This window comes from Seriola lalandi, unplaced genomic scaffold, assembly GCF_002814215.2.
Source record: "Seriola lalandi dorsalis isolate HSWRI2012SDOR001 ecotype SW California unplaced genomic scaffold, Sedor1 jcf7180002054402, whole genome shotgun sequence".
Classification (NCBI taxonomy): domain Eukaryota; kingdom Metazoa; phylum Chordata; class Actinopteri; order Carangiformes; family Carangidae; genus Seriola; species Seriola lalandi.
The window spans coordinates 114545-131223 of record NW_019524955.1 but is presented as its reverse complement, the minus strand read 5'-3'; the positions used below and the strand labels follow the sequence as shown (position 1 = coordinate 131223).

The 16679-nt window shown below is 43.2% G+C and overlaps 1 protein-coding gene across 4 annotated transcripts in view; it reads right to left on the bottom strand.

Annotated features, from left to right (window-relative positions):
• Window positions 1-16679, bottom strand: part of celf5a (cugbp, Elav-like family member 5a) — a 179325-nt gene that overhangs the window by 153421 nt on the left and 9225 nt on the right. For all 4 annotated transcript variants that reach the window (XM_087174967.1, XM_087174968.1, XM_087174970.1 and 1 more), the window contains exon 2: window positions 9338-9420. In XM_087174967.1, the coding sequence (XP_087031093.1) occupies window positions 9338-9420 (83 nt within the window). The remainder of the gene's footprint in view (window positions 1-9337; window positions 9421-16679) is intronic.

Here is a 16679-nt window from a genome sequence, read left to right as displayed (position 1 = left end):
TATATATATATATATATATATATATGTATATCCTATGAGGCAAGTGGATATTCAGTGAGTGAGCACCACACTGGATTTCATCATGGGACTCAACAAAAGAAAGACCACAGCTGTGCTGCTTTTCTCCTGATTCATACAGTACAGGTTAAAACCACCAGTCCTGTTCAGGCAGTGAGGCCCTCCATCAGTACCTCCCACTCTCTATTTCCCTCTATCGCACTCCCTCCATCTCATTTCTTAATCTTCACAACTCAGTGATTCAAATATCTTTCCTCTTATTTTTCATTTCAGTGTCATCGTCTTCTTTTTGACCCATCCCTACTCTTTCTCCTGTCTCTCTCTCTCTAATCCACATATCTTCATCTTTTCCATTTTCTCTTTTCTATCTCCAAGCTGACTTCACAAAACCACCTTCTGTCTGAGAACTTTCAGAAAGCACATTAAAAGGATGCACACGTGGCGAACCCCGCAGAGCAGCATGACTCTAAACTGCATCCTCCAAAATGTGCCACACGTACCTGTATGCATGTGTGGCACCGCTGTGCAGGGAGCCACGACAAGAGTGAACGACCATCCAGTGTCTGTTTTCTGCACACTCATACACGGACATATACACACATAAATACAAAGCTCGGCACAGTGCATTAAAACTCTGTTGCGAACAACAACACAACTCAGTGATGTGTGTGTCCCTACAAGCCCTGCACAAGTACAGGACTCAGCCCTGCCATGGTTGTGGAGTTGTGGTGGGAGTGAGGGGTAGAAGGGAATTTAGTGTTTCACCTATATGCGAGCTTGCTTCCTGGAAGACATCTAGTATACTGTTACTTTGAATTATTAAAAGCTGTCTCTTATTGCAGCTGAGACAGAAAAAGTTTAGAGGCCACAGACTATAGCTGTTGGCAATAACTATAAAACTTATATTCCCAGCTAGTCTGAAGTCATCCATCTTATTGTAATTTTCTATATGAAAGGCTTTAAGGTTCCCATGATGGACACAACAGAACCACTTAAATGAAGTGTCAGGTAAAATCTAAGTTTGATGAAAATGAAAAACACCACTTGCAGAATCCTAACACAAAGAAGTGTCCAATGTGCCAATATGTTTGATCTTGCCGGTGCTAGTTCAGCTATATCCAGTGTCTGCGGGGCAGACGAGAGGAGATTTCACCGCTAGCGATCACCCTGACACTGGCTCTCTGAGTGAGCTCTACTGTCAGCCCTGCTCTGCAATGCAAATAGCCACTTCCACATGAGCAGGCCCATCACTAGCACTACCCATACACTTGTATTCCGTGTCATTACCCCCAGGGACCCTCACACACTGTTCCTCTCCTCTACCCTATGCCTCATGCTGCTGCCCTTATCTGGAATGGGAAGGGGGCTGGGGTTTAAAACAAATCAGTTTGCCTGGCTGATATGTTGGTAGCCATGATGGAGGGCTACCACGGGTTGTTTCCACTCATGCCTCCTGTCAGTCACACTCCTCTCCTTGCCCTCCAGCCATGTGTACTGTATTTCATTAGTCCTGATTTTTGCTGACAAATGTTGGCTGTCATGCTGTGCAGTCCCCTAACCCTCTCTGTGGACACTACACCAAAGCACGGCTAGATCTGCCTTACAAATGAGCTCCCTCTGGTTCCACCACACAAGTGTGCCATTTCAGTCGAGCACAGATATACGGCACATGCTGTGTGTGTATACACACAGACACACACACACACACACACAGACAAGGGAAGGGTTGTTTTAACTGTGAAGGTATAACTTCAAGCTGTCAACATGACCCTGTGCCACCCTCTCCCTCCTTTCCTCTTTTCTCAATATTTCAACTATTCTGTCACTTCATCCCCCTCTAATCTCTCACACAATCCTTACTCATCCCCCTCTCTCTCCCAAAGGCACATGGTCCAGCCAGTGAGATGTCAGCTCCGATTAGCCACATTGGGTGATGCGTTTTAAGTGTGTCCTTTATTACTGAGTAAAGTGACATGTTCTCAGCTACACTTGCCTGTACGTCCTAAACTGACGTCTTGTCTATTTGGATATCCAGTTTTTCTAAGCAATTTTTTTCTCCACTTTCTTTCAACATACACACAAGGACACACACTCACACAAAGACACTTACACACGCCTCTATTCAGGGCCATAGTTTATCATCCATGTGCGCACCCCACCGCTCACTCCCACTCTTTCTCTTTGTGTCTGCGGGCAGTGGCACACCTGTACAAGTCTGTACAGGGACCCACAGATGGATTGTCAGTCGGTATCTGGGCCTCTGCACAGCCATGTCCGCCGGGCTGGAATAAAATCAGACTCATCTGCTTCGGCCCCACTGGTAGAGGTGATGCTTCACAGTGCCAAGCTGACATTAGATCACCTGAACTGTTAGTCTGGTATACAGGCAATGACAATCAAAGTCAAAAAGAAGCCTACCTACACACTTACACAGTTTTCCCCATTACACAGCTCTATAACCCAGATCACAGCCGTGTCACATGATTGAATCTCACAGACAGGCGGGCGAGCAGTCTCCAGCCACAACCAGAAATAGGTTAAACAGGCTAAAAATATCAAAAACATTAATAATTCAGCTTTTTTGCTAACCTGTACCTCAGAAAAAATAGCACACGTCTCACTGTGAAGTGGCTTAATGGGCGGGGTGTGCACTGGATTATTTTGGTATTTCAAGCAATGTCTCCCCCCAAGAGTCGGTTAGTTAGATACCCTGAGCAGTGGGAGGGGGAGCAGCATTGTAATGTCGTCAGTGCTAATGTCACAGTTGGGGTCAAAATACGGTCATCTCTAACTCAAAGCAAGCTCTTCAACCTTTCAAATTTTGGTAGACGACTTCTCCTGTAACGGCAGTGGATATTTTTGTATATGAATATAGTAAATTTGTATGTATAATATGTATGAAATGAAATGAAATTTCATGATGAAACACATTTTCATTGTTTCAGTGGATCTTGTTTATTCTCCAAAGGCAGGTGCAGAGTGCAGATCCTGCTCTTTTTTCCAAATACCCTTGGAAGCCAATCCCCTGGGGAGAAGAAGGCTTCTCTAAATATGTGGCTAATCTACCACACAGAAAAACGAGCCGAACAAAGGAGAGGTGCATGTGTATGTGTGTGTGTTTTAAAGGGGTACCATAGAAGCAACAGCGGGACAGAGAGAGACAGAAGGTGGAAAACAAGCAACATCGTGATGGCTCTAACAGTTACCCTGTGTGTTTCAGTCTATTTCTAGCCCCTCTGCTTAACGGGTGTGTATATTCGTGTGTGTGTGTGTATGTTCTAAGGGTATGGGGATTCAGTTCCCTTAGGAGCACTCTAGTACAGCATTTCTTTACTGTGTGTACATTATATCAATATGCCATTACAGCAGACACACACACACACACACACACACACACACACACAGACAAACAGACACACACAAACTATAAGAAAAAAATAGTTTTGTTATGCTTAAATACTGGTGCTGGCACTGTAGTAATACCTGTAGCAACCTATAATATGTAGAAATCATAATAAAAAAAATTTCTACTCACAACAGCTCCAGACTTTTTATGACACCACTGCTCCTTCAATTCATCAGTGTGATTTGACTTGGGTAATAAGTTCAGAGAAAGGTCAAGTTACAGATATAAAAGCATTTGAGTACCAGGATCTACAAAGCCCTTTTTTCCTCATCTCAGTGTATCAACAAAGGTTATAAAACATAGAGATCAGAGGCAAACTTTTGTAGCTTCTGAGATCTGCTGCAGCCATTGAACTTATTGTAGTGCTGAGGTCGGTTGGTGGTATTTTTCCTAAGAGAAAACTCCCACCAACGGAGGGTGCTGAAATGTTCTAAAACACATCTGGGTCCTTACATATGTGTTTGTTCATCACAGAGGCACAAAGATCTTAAAAGAGTGAAACCCAAATAAAACATCTGAGCACCCAAGGCTAATATGAAAAAGGAATAACATAGTATAATAGGTTGGGCAGCAAAGATGCAACACCATTTTATTTTAAACTCAAATGTTAAATTCACAACACATTTCTCTGTATAATTCATACAGCAGAAAAAAATATTTAAAAAAAAGAAAAAAGACCTTGATCATGCCTGTTTCAACTTCCACTCCACTATGATCTTCTTCCTGACAACACACACACACACACACACACACACACACACACACACACACACACACACACACACACACACACTTGTGCTACCCATAGGCTAAATTCTAACGAGTCCCCTCTCCCTGACTACAAGGCCTCCGATCCTGCCAGCAACGATTGGCTTCATGCTGACCGGTCCGCTCCGCTCCACTCCCGCCCCCACAACACAGGCACATACAGTACACACACACATAATCATACAGTACACTACTCTCACACACCGCCAACCTTCACAGAGTGTAGCATTGAATTATTCAGCCTTTGCGGCAGCTCAGCCGGCACACAGGAAAGCTTGGCTGTAGTTGATAAACAGGTGGGTAAGCATGCACGCACTCAAAAGTATGAGTGTATATGTTTTGTTTGCATCTGTGTACGTGTTTGTGTGCATGTGTTTGTGCACAAAGCCCAATGGAGAAAGGCTGGGCGTTTTACGGCGTGTCGAGGAACGGCGCCGTGGCATGCCAGCCTCATTTCCACAGCACAAGGTCGGCAACTCTCCACAACACAGCCAGGCACTGCTTCTCGCTCCTCATACATCTTATTATGGCTGAGCTGTGCACTGGCACATGCACACAACTACACTTACAAATCCTCGCAAACACATGCATGCACATGCATACAAACACTCAAGCAGCTACGTGCACTGACACAGCAGGTATGTGTGTAGCAAAGGCCACAGCGCAAGAGTGAGAGAGCGAGAGAGACAGAAATGGAGACAGAGGGAGACGGAGGCAATTGAGAGGGAGGGGATCTACTTAGAGTGTTGACATTGCAGGAGCCCACATGTGTGTGCCGGAGCATAATCTTCTCCCTGCTCTCATTGGGTTTTTAATGCGGGTGCTATTTCCATAAACCTGCCTCCTGAATCACTGCCAGCCTCTTACACTCCCCCCAGGTCGAGCTGTACTAATACTAGGAGTAAATGCATGCAGCAAACACATTTCCACCAATGCCTCTCCAAGACAATCACTGTTGTACACAATGCTAGCATGACAAAAAAGGGAGGGTGGCATGTTTTTCTATGCTACGGCGAATAGACTTGCTGCAGCAACTGAGATTTTCTTGGATCTGCTGGATTTGAGGAGTGGCAGTGAGAGGACAGAGAGTTTGAGGAGGGGGGGTTGAGGATTGAGGGAGGGGGATGGTTGGGTGATGCTGAGCTGGGTGGAGTAAATCTCCTGCGGACTTGTGTAGAGAGCTGTGACAAAAGCACACTCACCAACTGCTGTAGAAACAGCCACCATGGGCCTTAACTGTCGGTCTGTTTCTGTTGTACGTTTTTCAAAAAGAATAAGTATGTCATAAAGGGATCGTCAAGAAAACATTTTAGTGTCCAAGTCATCAAGGGAAGCTAAGATTTTACTTGGTGAGAGAAAAAGACTGACGCTCAGGTTTTAAAGTTAACACAAACAAGCATATTCACATACACAAAAGCACTCATATGGTTATGTAACATAAAAAGTAGTGCATCTCCATCAGCAGCAAACAAGCACGAAACAGCACACAAATAATATATTCAAGCCTCACTGTCGTGGGCGGTGTGTGATCACGGCACGCTGCCATGTGCACATGTTTTTCTTCCCACCTTTATGCACTGCTATCTGTATGTACATAGGGCTGGCTGCAATGCAAAGCCAGCTTACCACACACGCACAAACACACACAGCTAATAGAGCCAAGCAACGCACACCTGGTAAACTGTCAGAGCTTCTCCTATTCAGCGGCCAAACTTATGTCAGGCACTCGTGTCCCCAAGGCTCCCATCACACTTCACCACAGGAATCTATATTCCAGTCCAGTACACTTCCATTAGGCCATACTGTTCCCTTCAGCAGCTAATGTGTAACAGGGGGACACGGATAATAACATCCAAGAACACCGGCACTTCTTTCTAATAATAAGAGGACACTGGGTTGTGTGTGTAGCAAACAGTGTCTCCATGCTAGCATCCGAGTTCATGCAGACATACTAGTATCCATAACAATCATTGGATTCATCACAAAGACTGTAATTATAAAAAAAATCCTTGAAGTTATAATCCTTAAGATTTTAATATATCAAACCACATTTTCAATAAAACTTACAGCCAGAATTTCTTTGACAATATAAATTCAATGTTTTGGAATTTTATAGCTGCCTCTCTGCAGTATAAAGTAGTTTTTATTGTTTTGGTCAAGTATTGTTTCCTGCACAGAATTCAAAGTACACACACACGAGCAAACCAAAGGAGATGATCCATACACGTACTAGAAGTGATGGACACGTCAAAAGCCAACAACATCCAATCATGAGTTCAGTAGTAAAAGGACAGATTACACAGTAGACTGTGTTCTTCAATATATTAAAACATGAATTTTATCAACCCACGTTTTGCACAAAGCAGATGCATAAGCTGTTCGTCTTTCTCGGAATATCTGATAAAGTAACATGTTTGCTGCCGGGGCCAGTTCAACTGTAATTTCTAGGCTCTGCTGTACTTGCCATCACCACCAGTAACCACAGGTAATGCCAAATCAACAAGGACTGAAATCTTACCAGTTCAAATTTAGTCATTTTCTCTTGTCCGCCTTAACAAGGTAGTAGTCAGGGGTTCAATGCTTTGCCCAAGGACATCACAGCAGAGGCAGGGTGTGAACTTGGGCGCTCCAGCTGGAGACTTACTCAGAAATCCTCATCTCATAAAATTCAAGTGTGTTTCTATGTGTGTGGTAATGAGTGTGTGCATGATGGTGTCCATGTGTATGCAGCCATGTGTGTATGTGGGGTGGGGGCTTGTTTTGTTTGTGCTCGGAGTTCAGCAAAGAAATGAGCTTGTTAGATGGTACAATTTTCAAACATGGTTCTAGTTATTTACAACAAGTGAAGTCCAGAAGGATTTTGGTGGTTTAACATTAATTCAGATTCAAAAATTTTAAATAACATATATTGATGAGTAGCTGCGCCCGTCAAAGCCCCCGTCCAGAGAGCAGCAATGCAGGGGTTAATGACAAAACGCAGACATTAAAAACTCATAACTCATCTCTGGAGAATTCATAGTTTACATTAATTACACCATAGCCCCTGGCAAACTGCATATCAAGCAGGATTCTGCAAACAAACAACTGGCATATCTAGTTACCATCAAGCAGTGAGGCAACAGGGGTCATATCGCAAAAGATTTAGGAGCAGGGAGGCCCAAGAGAGAAGGACAGGATAAGCAATGGGAGGCAGTCAAACACAAAAACACACAATGCAGCATGTATTTTCTAAGTTATATTGCTGAAAATTATAATTCCTAAAACTGACCATTTTTATTTATAAATCTTTCTTCAGCAGTTGCTCCATCAGCATGTAAAAAAGGTCTACAAGGTGTTTAGGGAAGCCAGCAGACTACAGTGATTAGGTGAAGATAATGTTGTACCTGCTTGTGATATGTCTGGTTTAAGTATTACAGCACACGCTGCCTGCGTTTCCTTGGACCAATGGTGTTTGCGTGTGTGAGTGAAGTTGAAGGGAAGGGAACAGCAGAGCAGCCTCGTCTGTGAGGCCTGACACCCATCAATGTCTGCCTGTTACATTTCTATGACACGCTCTGTCTCAGGAAGAGCAGCGGCAGTGGAGCAGTGGGAGAGAGGGGAGACAGGCGGAAGTGGGGTGGACAGGACTGGGTGGGGTAGAGGGGAAGTCAGCAGGAGGGCTAAAGCAGGACTGAAAGGTACAAGAAAAGGGTTTTATTTCTCACGAGTGATAACACGGTAACTTTCAGAATCACTGGATGTGTGTGCATGTGCACGCACGAATGAAGAAGCTTTCAGAGGGCATGTGTGGAAAAATGCAACATGTCACAAGGCTGCATTTATTCATTACATTACGTACATACTCTATGCATCATGGCTTTACAATCATTAAATGTTATTTTTTTCTATAAACATTAAGTGATGCTACTTATAGTCCTCCATTCGGATGATTGTTAAACCCGTCAAGAGTCCAGATGGTTTGGAGATCTGCTCTTCACTCAGAACACCCTAAGAAAAGGAGGGGGAGCTATGAGGGGGAGCAGGAAAGAGCATGAGACTAGTAATCGTCTGTGTCTGTTCCCTCATGCCCCTAATCTATACATTCAGCAGTTATATTAAAGACTATGAGACATGAGAGAGAAACTTACTAGAAAGCCAGACCACACACAAAAACATAAAAACAAATCAAATCCTTGTTTTTTTAACACATTCCTATCCTCTCATGAACACATCCTCTGGCATTATGTGCAATAACTTTTTTCCTCTCCCTCTGTCTTCCATCTTATTATTCAAATGCAGAGGAAAAAGAGGAGAATAATGTCCTCCAGCCTCATGCTTGGCTAATTTGCAGGATAAACGAAACAACTTGTTTCTCAAGAAAGCCACCAGAAAAATGTTCGGAGTTGGTGGTAGTTGTATTTGCATGTTTAATATGAAACATGTGGGTTGGGTTTCTCAGCTCTTTGTCCTCCATCAGAGGGAGTCTTGTGGGTGAGGGGTAGTGGGTGAGTTAATCTTTACTGATGTTTCTCCCTGGTGCGGACTTGGTCTGACCATGTTAAGCCATGCTGCCTCTACGGGGAGCCACTTCTACCCACTCTGTTCCTTTCCCTCTGTCATTGTCTTGACACTAATAGGATCTCATACAAACACACCTTTGCACAGAGGTGTACATTCACACAAATACACAGACATAAAACAAATGACAAAAATATAAATGTAGGTGACTAATACCTCAACAAGCACAAATGAAAGAGCAATAGAGTGGTTTTCTCTTTATCAAATTAAATTAATGAATCTAAACTCTGTTTGATATATTTTCTGCTGACATCAACTTATCCGGAAATGCAGAGCATTGCCCCCAAAAAACTGTCATTCTATACTATTGCTTCAAAAGTATGAGGCAGAGTGGGTCGGATCAATGCTGGCAATATCCCCTAGAGGACAGGCACATGGAAAAGTTGAAACCAGGCCTTCAAAAGGCTGAGCTATTGATTGAATTGCTTTCCAAAGTGTTTTTCATCTCTGGGACTATACAAGGAGAATGCCGGCTGGTGTGCAGCCGGGTGCAGATGGCACGGCTGACCACCATAGAGAAAAAAAGAGAGAGTGAGAAGAGGAGGGGGAGAGAAAGAAACAGTGAAAGAGAGAGAGACAGACTCTTACCCCTGGCAGTGTTTTCTGTTCATGGAGGGCATTCTGGGCTTTGATGGCCGACTCTCGGGCGCAGTAGGTGAGGAATGCACAACCTGCAATAGAGGGAAACAACATATAAATCTCATAAGAATCAGATACATTAAAATGAGGATTAAACAAACATAAGTAACATATAAAACATTTAAAAACATCATAACAACATCGTGAGAGATTTGAGAGAAATATCAACAACGAATATTGGGACAGAAATAAGAAAATTAATACAAAGTAACTGGGCAATTACTGAGCAATTAAAAACATGAAGAAACCAGATATGTATAGAGGGCCTCACAAATTACTGAAAACACAAAACTCCCTGCAAATATTTCTTGGAAAAAATCTGAGCAAGTTAATGAAAACAGGCAAGCGTGCAATATACCAGGCTACATATGGACAGTTTTCTATGGTGGCATGGGGAAAGGAGCAAAAAACAACACCACAACATAAAAGGAGGAGATGAGCAGAGAATTCTTTGGATGAACTGCCAGGCCTGTCCAGCCTCCCCATCCCCAGTATGTCCTGTCCAAAGCTCCTAGCAGCCTGGCCTGGCCAGCATCCCCACCCTGAATGGTTGTGACAAGAGCGGAAGGGAGGAACAAAAGAAACAGGACTACAGGAGAGTATTGGGTGGGGGTGGGGGGTGGATGAGATCAGTGTAGCGATGGAGGAAGGAGGGAGATATTCACTGAGAAGAAGACAGGACGTAGTGTTAAAATGTTAAAACTCTCCAGGGTGACTGCATTACTGCAAGATACAAGTATGCCTCCATGCATGCACAGATACACACAAACACACACACACACACACACACACATCCGTCAAATTCACTGGAGAAGAGAAGAGAAGAGAAGAGAAGAAGAGAGAAGAGAAGAGAAGAAGAGAGAAGAGAAGAGAAGGCAGCGAGGACGAGAGATGGAGAGAAACCAGATGGAGTATTGAGGCAATCATTTTCCCCCTGACTGTCTGAATAAATAGATTTGCTTGTGTTCTATTAATGAGGTTCATATGGGTTACCATGCATCATATTTCTGCCACTCTGAAGATGGTTTATTAGCAGCCACTGCATTTTGGATCACATTTCAACAGCCACATGTATTCAGTGGTTGGTGATGTATTAAGTGTCTTTTCATGGACAATATTCCTATCCGTTTTCCTTCTTTCTTGTGAGATCACTTTTACCCACAGAAACATTCACCATCCATTTTTGTCATGAGCCTGTGTGTGCGCATGTGTGTATCTTTTTCGCAATTTCAATAACCCCTGCACTTTAGATATGTCACCACTGTAACCTCTGCAAGACTGCATGAAAAAGCAGGTTAAATTGCCTTGTCACTCATTGATCCATTGATTGACCTGTAAACTGTTTTGCCTTACTGCTCTAAACCTAAAGTGTCTGCACACGTTTGTAAATGCTTTCACATCTGCACATTTACATACAACTAGTATTTGACCACTCTTATGGATCTCATGACTCTCATGAATCTCTTCCTCCTGATTTGGACAGTCCCTGGTCAACCCTGCCTTGCTTTTCAGTGTAAGAAAGACAGACAGTGATGGAGTCTGTACAAGGTCATGACCTTTGAAGTGGCTGACTGTAGTACTGGTGTCAAGACGCAGCCCTCCCCATAGCCTCCCTTGTCCCAGCACCCCTAACCTAATGATTTCCAATGGCCACCAAGCAAATCACTCAATCACTCACACTGCTGTCTAATTCCCCTTCTATTTTCTGCATCAGCTTGTAAAGAAATACTAAGACTGTGGAAATGCCATTGTTGTTTTGGGTTTGTTTGTTTGTTTGTTTCTCAAATGGGTGAGGGTAATAGGAGGGAATGGCTCCATTTTGGTGGTTGTTTTTCTCCCTTTTACTCTCTCTCTCTGGGCTTGTTGTTGTTGTTGGTTTACTTGACAAATGCTGGCCCCATCTCTGAATAAGAAACAAGCATTTTGCATTACAATCACAAACACGATTTATTTGTTAATGTGCAATGCACTGGGCATTGAGAATAAATTAATAACAAACACAACACTGGCAAACAAAAGAGAAACATGAACTCCATTTAAATGTGATTCTGTGCTCTTTAATGTATGGCTTAATAAGAATTTGCAGGCCACAGGCGAAAAAGCTTTAACAACTCCATAATAGGAATCCAAACACGTACAAATTGCTACTGCTGCATTGCATACCAAGTGCAAAATTGTGTGTGTATGTGTGTGTGTGTGTGTGTGTGTGTGTGTGTGTGTGTGTGTGTGTGTGTGTGTGTGTGTGTGCATGATGAAATTGTTTGAAACACAACAAAAAGCCACTGTAATCGGAGCCTGCTGACACAGCAGTGGGGGAAGCCTTCCCACTGTGAGGAGATGATCCTCTGCATCATCTGATAGAAACCTAAAACAGCCTGATCTCACACACTGATTTCAGCTCCAGAGAGAAGAAATTCCTGCTTTCCCCCCCTTCATTCTTCCCTCCTCTCCTTTCCCGACTTCTTTCTTCACCAGTGCCAACTGCACTCTACTCATCTCCTATTTCTTAATGATAATTTTTAAGTGTGTAAAGTGTGCGTACTAGGAAATAGGGCTGAGGCTCTCCATCTCCACTGTGTTGAATTGGCATGTAATTAAAGAGTCTTACATGGAATAGAGAGAGTGAGTGAGACAGAGTGTGCAGTGGAACGTACTGTATAGCTGCGGTGACAGAAGCCATTTACATTCACTGTGGCCCAGGCTCTCGACTACCAAAACTGTGGATCTATCTCTAGAATGTGTCTAGTATGTGTTTCAAGTTTACAGGTCCTGTATATTGAAACACACACATCTGATCCTGGCCCTCTCTCTAACCATGTGTAAGCACTTGTTTTAGGCACACAATTAATACGATTACTGGCCCAAATCCATATCGTATACAAAAAATTGTTAGTACCTAACAAATGAATGTACTGCTCTATACTAACAGGAAATGATACTTTTGTCGACAGACATTACTTCTCCACTGCCAATTTAAATTTCATGAAGAGAAAGTAAAATGTTTACTTAGATTTCAAAATGTTTAGATTTAATACTTAATTTTGTTTTCCGGGGTGCTCCTGGAGCGGTATCCCTACCATACACAATTTGTTTTTCTGCAGCTGTGAGCAGCTCCTCAATTTCCTTTGAGCAATGCTCTGTGGGACATGAATGTCAGTTAGCGTCAGAAAATCAAGCCGATTTTGAATGCAAACCGACATCTTTGATTGCACTTTATTTTGTCACGCACTAAGTGCAATCACGCTTGAAAACTTGCTTAAAATCAGTATGCGCTATCACATGACCAGAGGACAGATACAGTCATGGATATGAACACACAGATATGAACATACTCCACCTACTACTACATGTTTAACTGCTGTCATCCTCATCAGTCCAAAACACTGATGAAATAGACATTTCAATCCTGTCACCTCTGTTAAAGACTTTTTTTGTCAAACACAATGTCAATATTGGACAATTCTGCAGGGTGTCTTGCAAATATAGTTAAGACATGATCATAGCTATGAAAATGAAACTCAGCTCCTAGAGATTAGTTACAGTAAAGTACAGCCAACACTGACATCCACACTCTCCTCCTTGAGGAGCACAAGGCTTCTACTGGCATTAACAATGGGGCATGGTGCTTTATGGGGTCAAACCACCAAGGTAAGTGAAACCTTTACCAGTGTTGTTCCTCTTATATGGGAAAGCATTCAGCGCCACATCATGGCCTGTGATCATTTGCACACAGTGCAGCTACATTATCCCAAAATTGGCACATAAGCAATGAGCTTTATGAAAATCAGTGTTAAAACTACTGATATTTTGCCCCCAAAGCAAAAACATTGTCCCTCATTCATTCCTATAAATAATCTAGTTTGTGGATTCATATGAAACAAAACATTGCTGGACCTAAATGGCAATTGATTGAAGGCCAGAACTTATCATCCTTAATCAATTACCTTATAAGACTACTTACAATATAAGCATTGAATAGATTCTCTTGGAAAATATGAATATACAGTAAGTGAATGAAATGAATCACTATAATAAAATCACCCTCCATATCTTGCCATCTACAAATATCTCCTTTAACTCAAAATACACAGAACAGTCACCCCATCATGTGTAAAACATCGACTGTTTTATTATATTGTATATTTACCAACTTCCTGAAGATACAGCTAAACACTGGGGAAACGCCCGCGCGCGCGCGCGCGCACACACACACACACACACACACACACACAGGGGGGCTATAGGCCTATTACTTGAACAGAAACAGTTAGCTAACTGCGCTCGTAGGCGTACAACTAATTGATTTCGCCTCGTGACTCACCAACTTCACAGAGCTTTCAGCGTATTTTGGTGAACAGCTCCTCCTGAGGGCACAGCTGTGAGCTCCCGACAGACAAGGGTCTTATTTCACATATTTGACGAAAGTGCAGTGGCTACTCACTGTTTTAACAACATTTACGTTCATTTTTTTAATTTGTTTTTATCGCTCGGTGGCAGTTACAGTGGCACGTCGCAACTCCAGAGTGGCACCTGTAACGATCAAACGCTGCTGTCACCTGATTGGCTAATTCAGATTCAAATGAGCTTTATTGGCAACAGTGTCACTGACAAAATTGCTAAACTGCATATTGTTGAATAATTCAGTTTTACCCATGGTTTTACCCTACACAAGAAAACTATCGATCAAAATAGATTATTACAAGAGAACAGATACACTTTAGATTGAGGCAATTTTGTTCTCTCTTGCCAGTTAACTTCCATTTCCTAACTCCTAGTGCTAAATCCAAGTGCTGTTTCAGAAAGTCATTCATTTACAAAAAGGGTCAATAATCTCTGTGGGCTCACAAACTTAAACAATGGTCTCTTCTTTTGTTTTCAGATTTTTCTAATGTCCATAAATAAAGTGGCAGGGATGCAACAAAATGTAACTTTTTATTTGGCACTTGTTGTATTTGTTTGTTTTGTTTCATTTTTTATTGTTTTGTCTGTTTTGTTTTTTTATATGGTGTCCTACATGGTGCCAATTTTGCCATGATATCATTTCACAACAACCTAACTGCCACAGCAGGTAATGAAACTGATATATCCAAGGCAAGACCATGAAGAGATTAATTTGTGCCTGCCACTATGGCGTCTGACTGCTACAAGCTGTGACAACAAGTGCAGGAGCTCAATGTGAACGTCCTACTTCTTCATTGGCATTGGGCATAAATCACGTACTGCAGAATCGTCAAATATGAATGCAATGCCTAGGAGACCTGGCTGCCTTAACCCAGAACCCCCCCCCCCCCCTTCATACCCTCCCTGCTCACTTTTCTCCATCTCCTTGCCCCAAAGGAGCCAAGCTGCCCCGGTGTAATGAAAAAGTGTGAACTTGCTCTCAATGTGGCATTTCCTTGGCCAGAAAGTGTGAGGGTAGCAGAAACCGAGCCAGTCCTGGCACCAGTCTCGCCTGCTCCCTCACACATCATTTGCACTCTTTGGAAAATGCTATCACTGTGGGTAGATTACTTGCTTACTTCATTTACTGCCATGTGGGGCTCCGGGGGAACTGATAGCCTTTTTCAGAGGGGTCGGAAGCTGAAACACACATCATCAGCACTGATACAATGTGATTATGACCTGAATCATTGCCAGCCAGGGAGGCAGGAGGCTCAGTGGCGCAGATTGACCGTGAGGGGGGTAATCAGTCTGGTCTCGGAGAAGCTTTTAACTCATATAATCACTCCCTCACCTTTGAAAAAAAGACCCTAGATCTGTTCACGCACTCAAACAATCACGCCAATGTTCAGGGAGAAGGAGGACAGACTGAGGGAGGACAGACAGAGATGTATAATAAAGTAGAAGAGCTGGTGCATGGAGTTGGCAAGGACTTTCCAAAATCCTCTCACTCATTGTTCTGACAACAATATTTTCTCTGCCCAGGGCTAATGGGCTTGTAATGAGCGCTGTAATATAAGCAGTAGCCTAGCGTAACCTGTAAACCTTAATTAAGTCAGACAGCCACCTTAAAGTGAGCCAGCGACTGTACTCAGTCACAATCTCCTGATCCTGAAGCTAACTACACTCTTCCATCACTCCTTCATCAATCACTCCATCCTTTCATCTCTGCTGCGTCCAGCTCCAAATCCTCCTCCATTTCTCCTTTCACTACCCCTCCCATCATCCCTTCACCTTGAGCAATGGCCGGGGGAGGATGAACGTCACAGAGCACTGAGGAGTATCAGTGTCCATCATGAGAGCAAGAAATAGTCCCCCGGACCCTCCCTGGTATCCTCTCTGACCCCTGAGTAGGACACCTCAGCCATTGATTTGTTGCTACTCGCACACATAGACTACACTAGCCTCCAAGCAGCAGTCAAACAGATCCATAGGCAGCCCATCCCAAAGGACCGCCTGTGTGCATGTGTGAACATGAGTGTGCATTTACACAATGTATACATGCACATGTCACTGTGTGGTGTGCATTGCCTAATGAGTGTGACAAATGCAATAAATTCCTTCCTGAAATGCTCGGTCCATGTTTCAGGATCAATACTGGGGCAGAGAAACCATCATAACAATGCAGGGAGACAGACTTTGACAACTTCACACTTCACCATCTATTGTGTGGCACTGAGGTTAAACAGTTCTCTCAAGGCATAAGTGGTGCTTCATATATAATCCAACTGTGGAGTATTTCTCTCAAAAGTTCACATATATACTTGTGACTATAGACTGTAGGCGGGCCAGAATGAAGAAGACTGAAAACAGTAATACAGTTCCAACTAGTTCCTGATAAAGTTCTAAGATAATGTCTTTTGGCAGTAGGCGCAGTTTGGGGAGGTGATGTGATCGACTGCAACCAACCGCCCATTCCCAGGTTGGCCTGAACTCTGTCAGTATGTGGCTCTGGGTAACAGTTATAGCACTTTGGCATCTTCCACTGTGCTGTAGCCTTTAAAGTCCTCCTTGGCTTTTGTAGACTATGTGGGTACTTCATTTCCCTTCTGCTATTACTGTAAAGCCAGAGCCCAATCTATAAGTACATCTAGTGGCCCGCATCCCTGATGAGCAAACTAATTGACACTGTTATTGGATGGAGTTTCACAGAGCTGTAAATAATGTGTAGGTTCACACTCACTGCGTCCTGCTGTGTTACTTATGGAAGGCCAACGGGAGTTTACCTGCCAAGTCCCGTCTCTCCAGCCCGTCGTCCCTCCTACTTCAGCCAAGTCTGCTTGGGCCAAGGGATTCGCTCGGAAATCAATAGAAGTTTCTCTGAGCACCCCCACTACCCCAACCCCCCCCC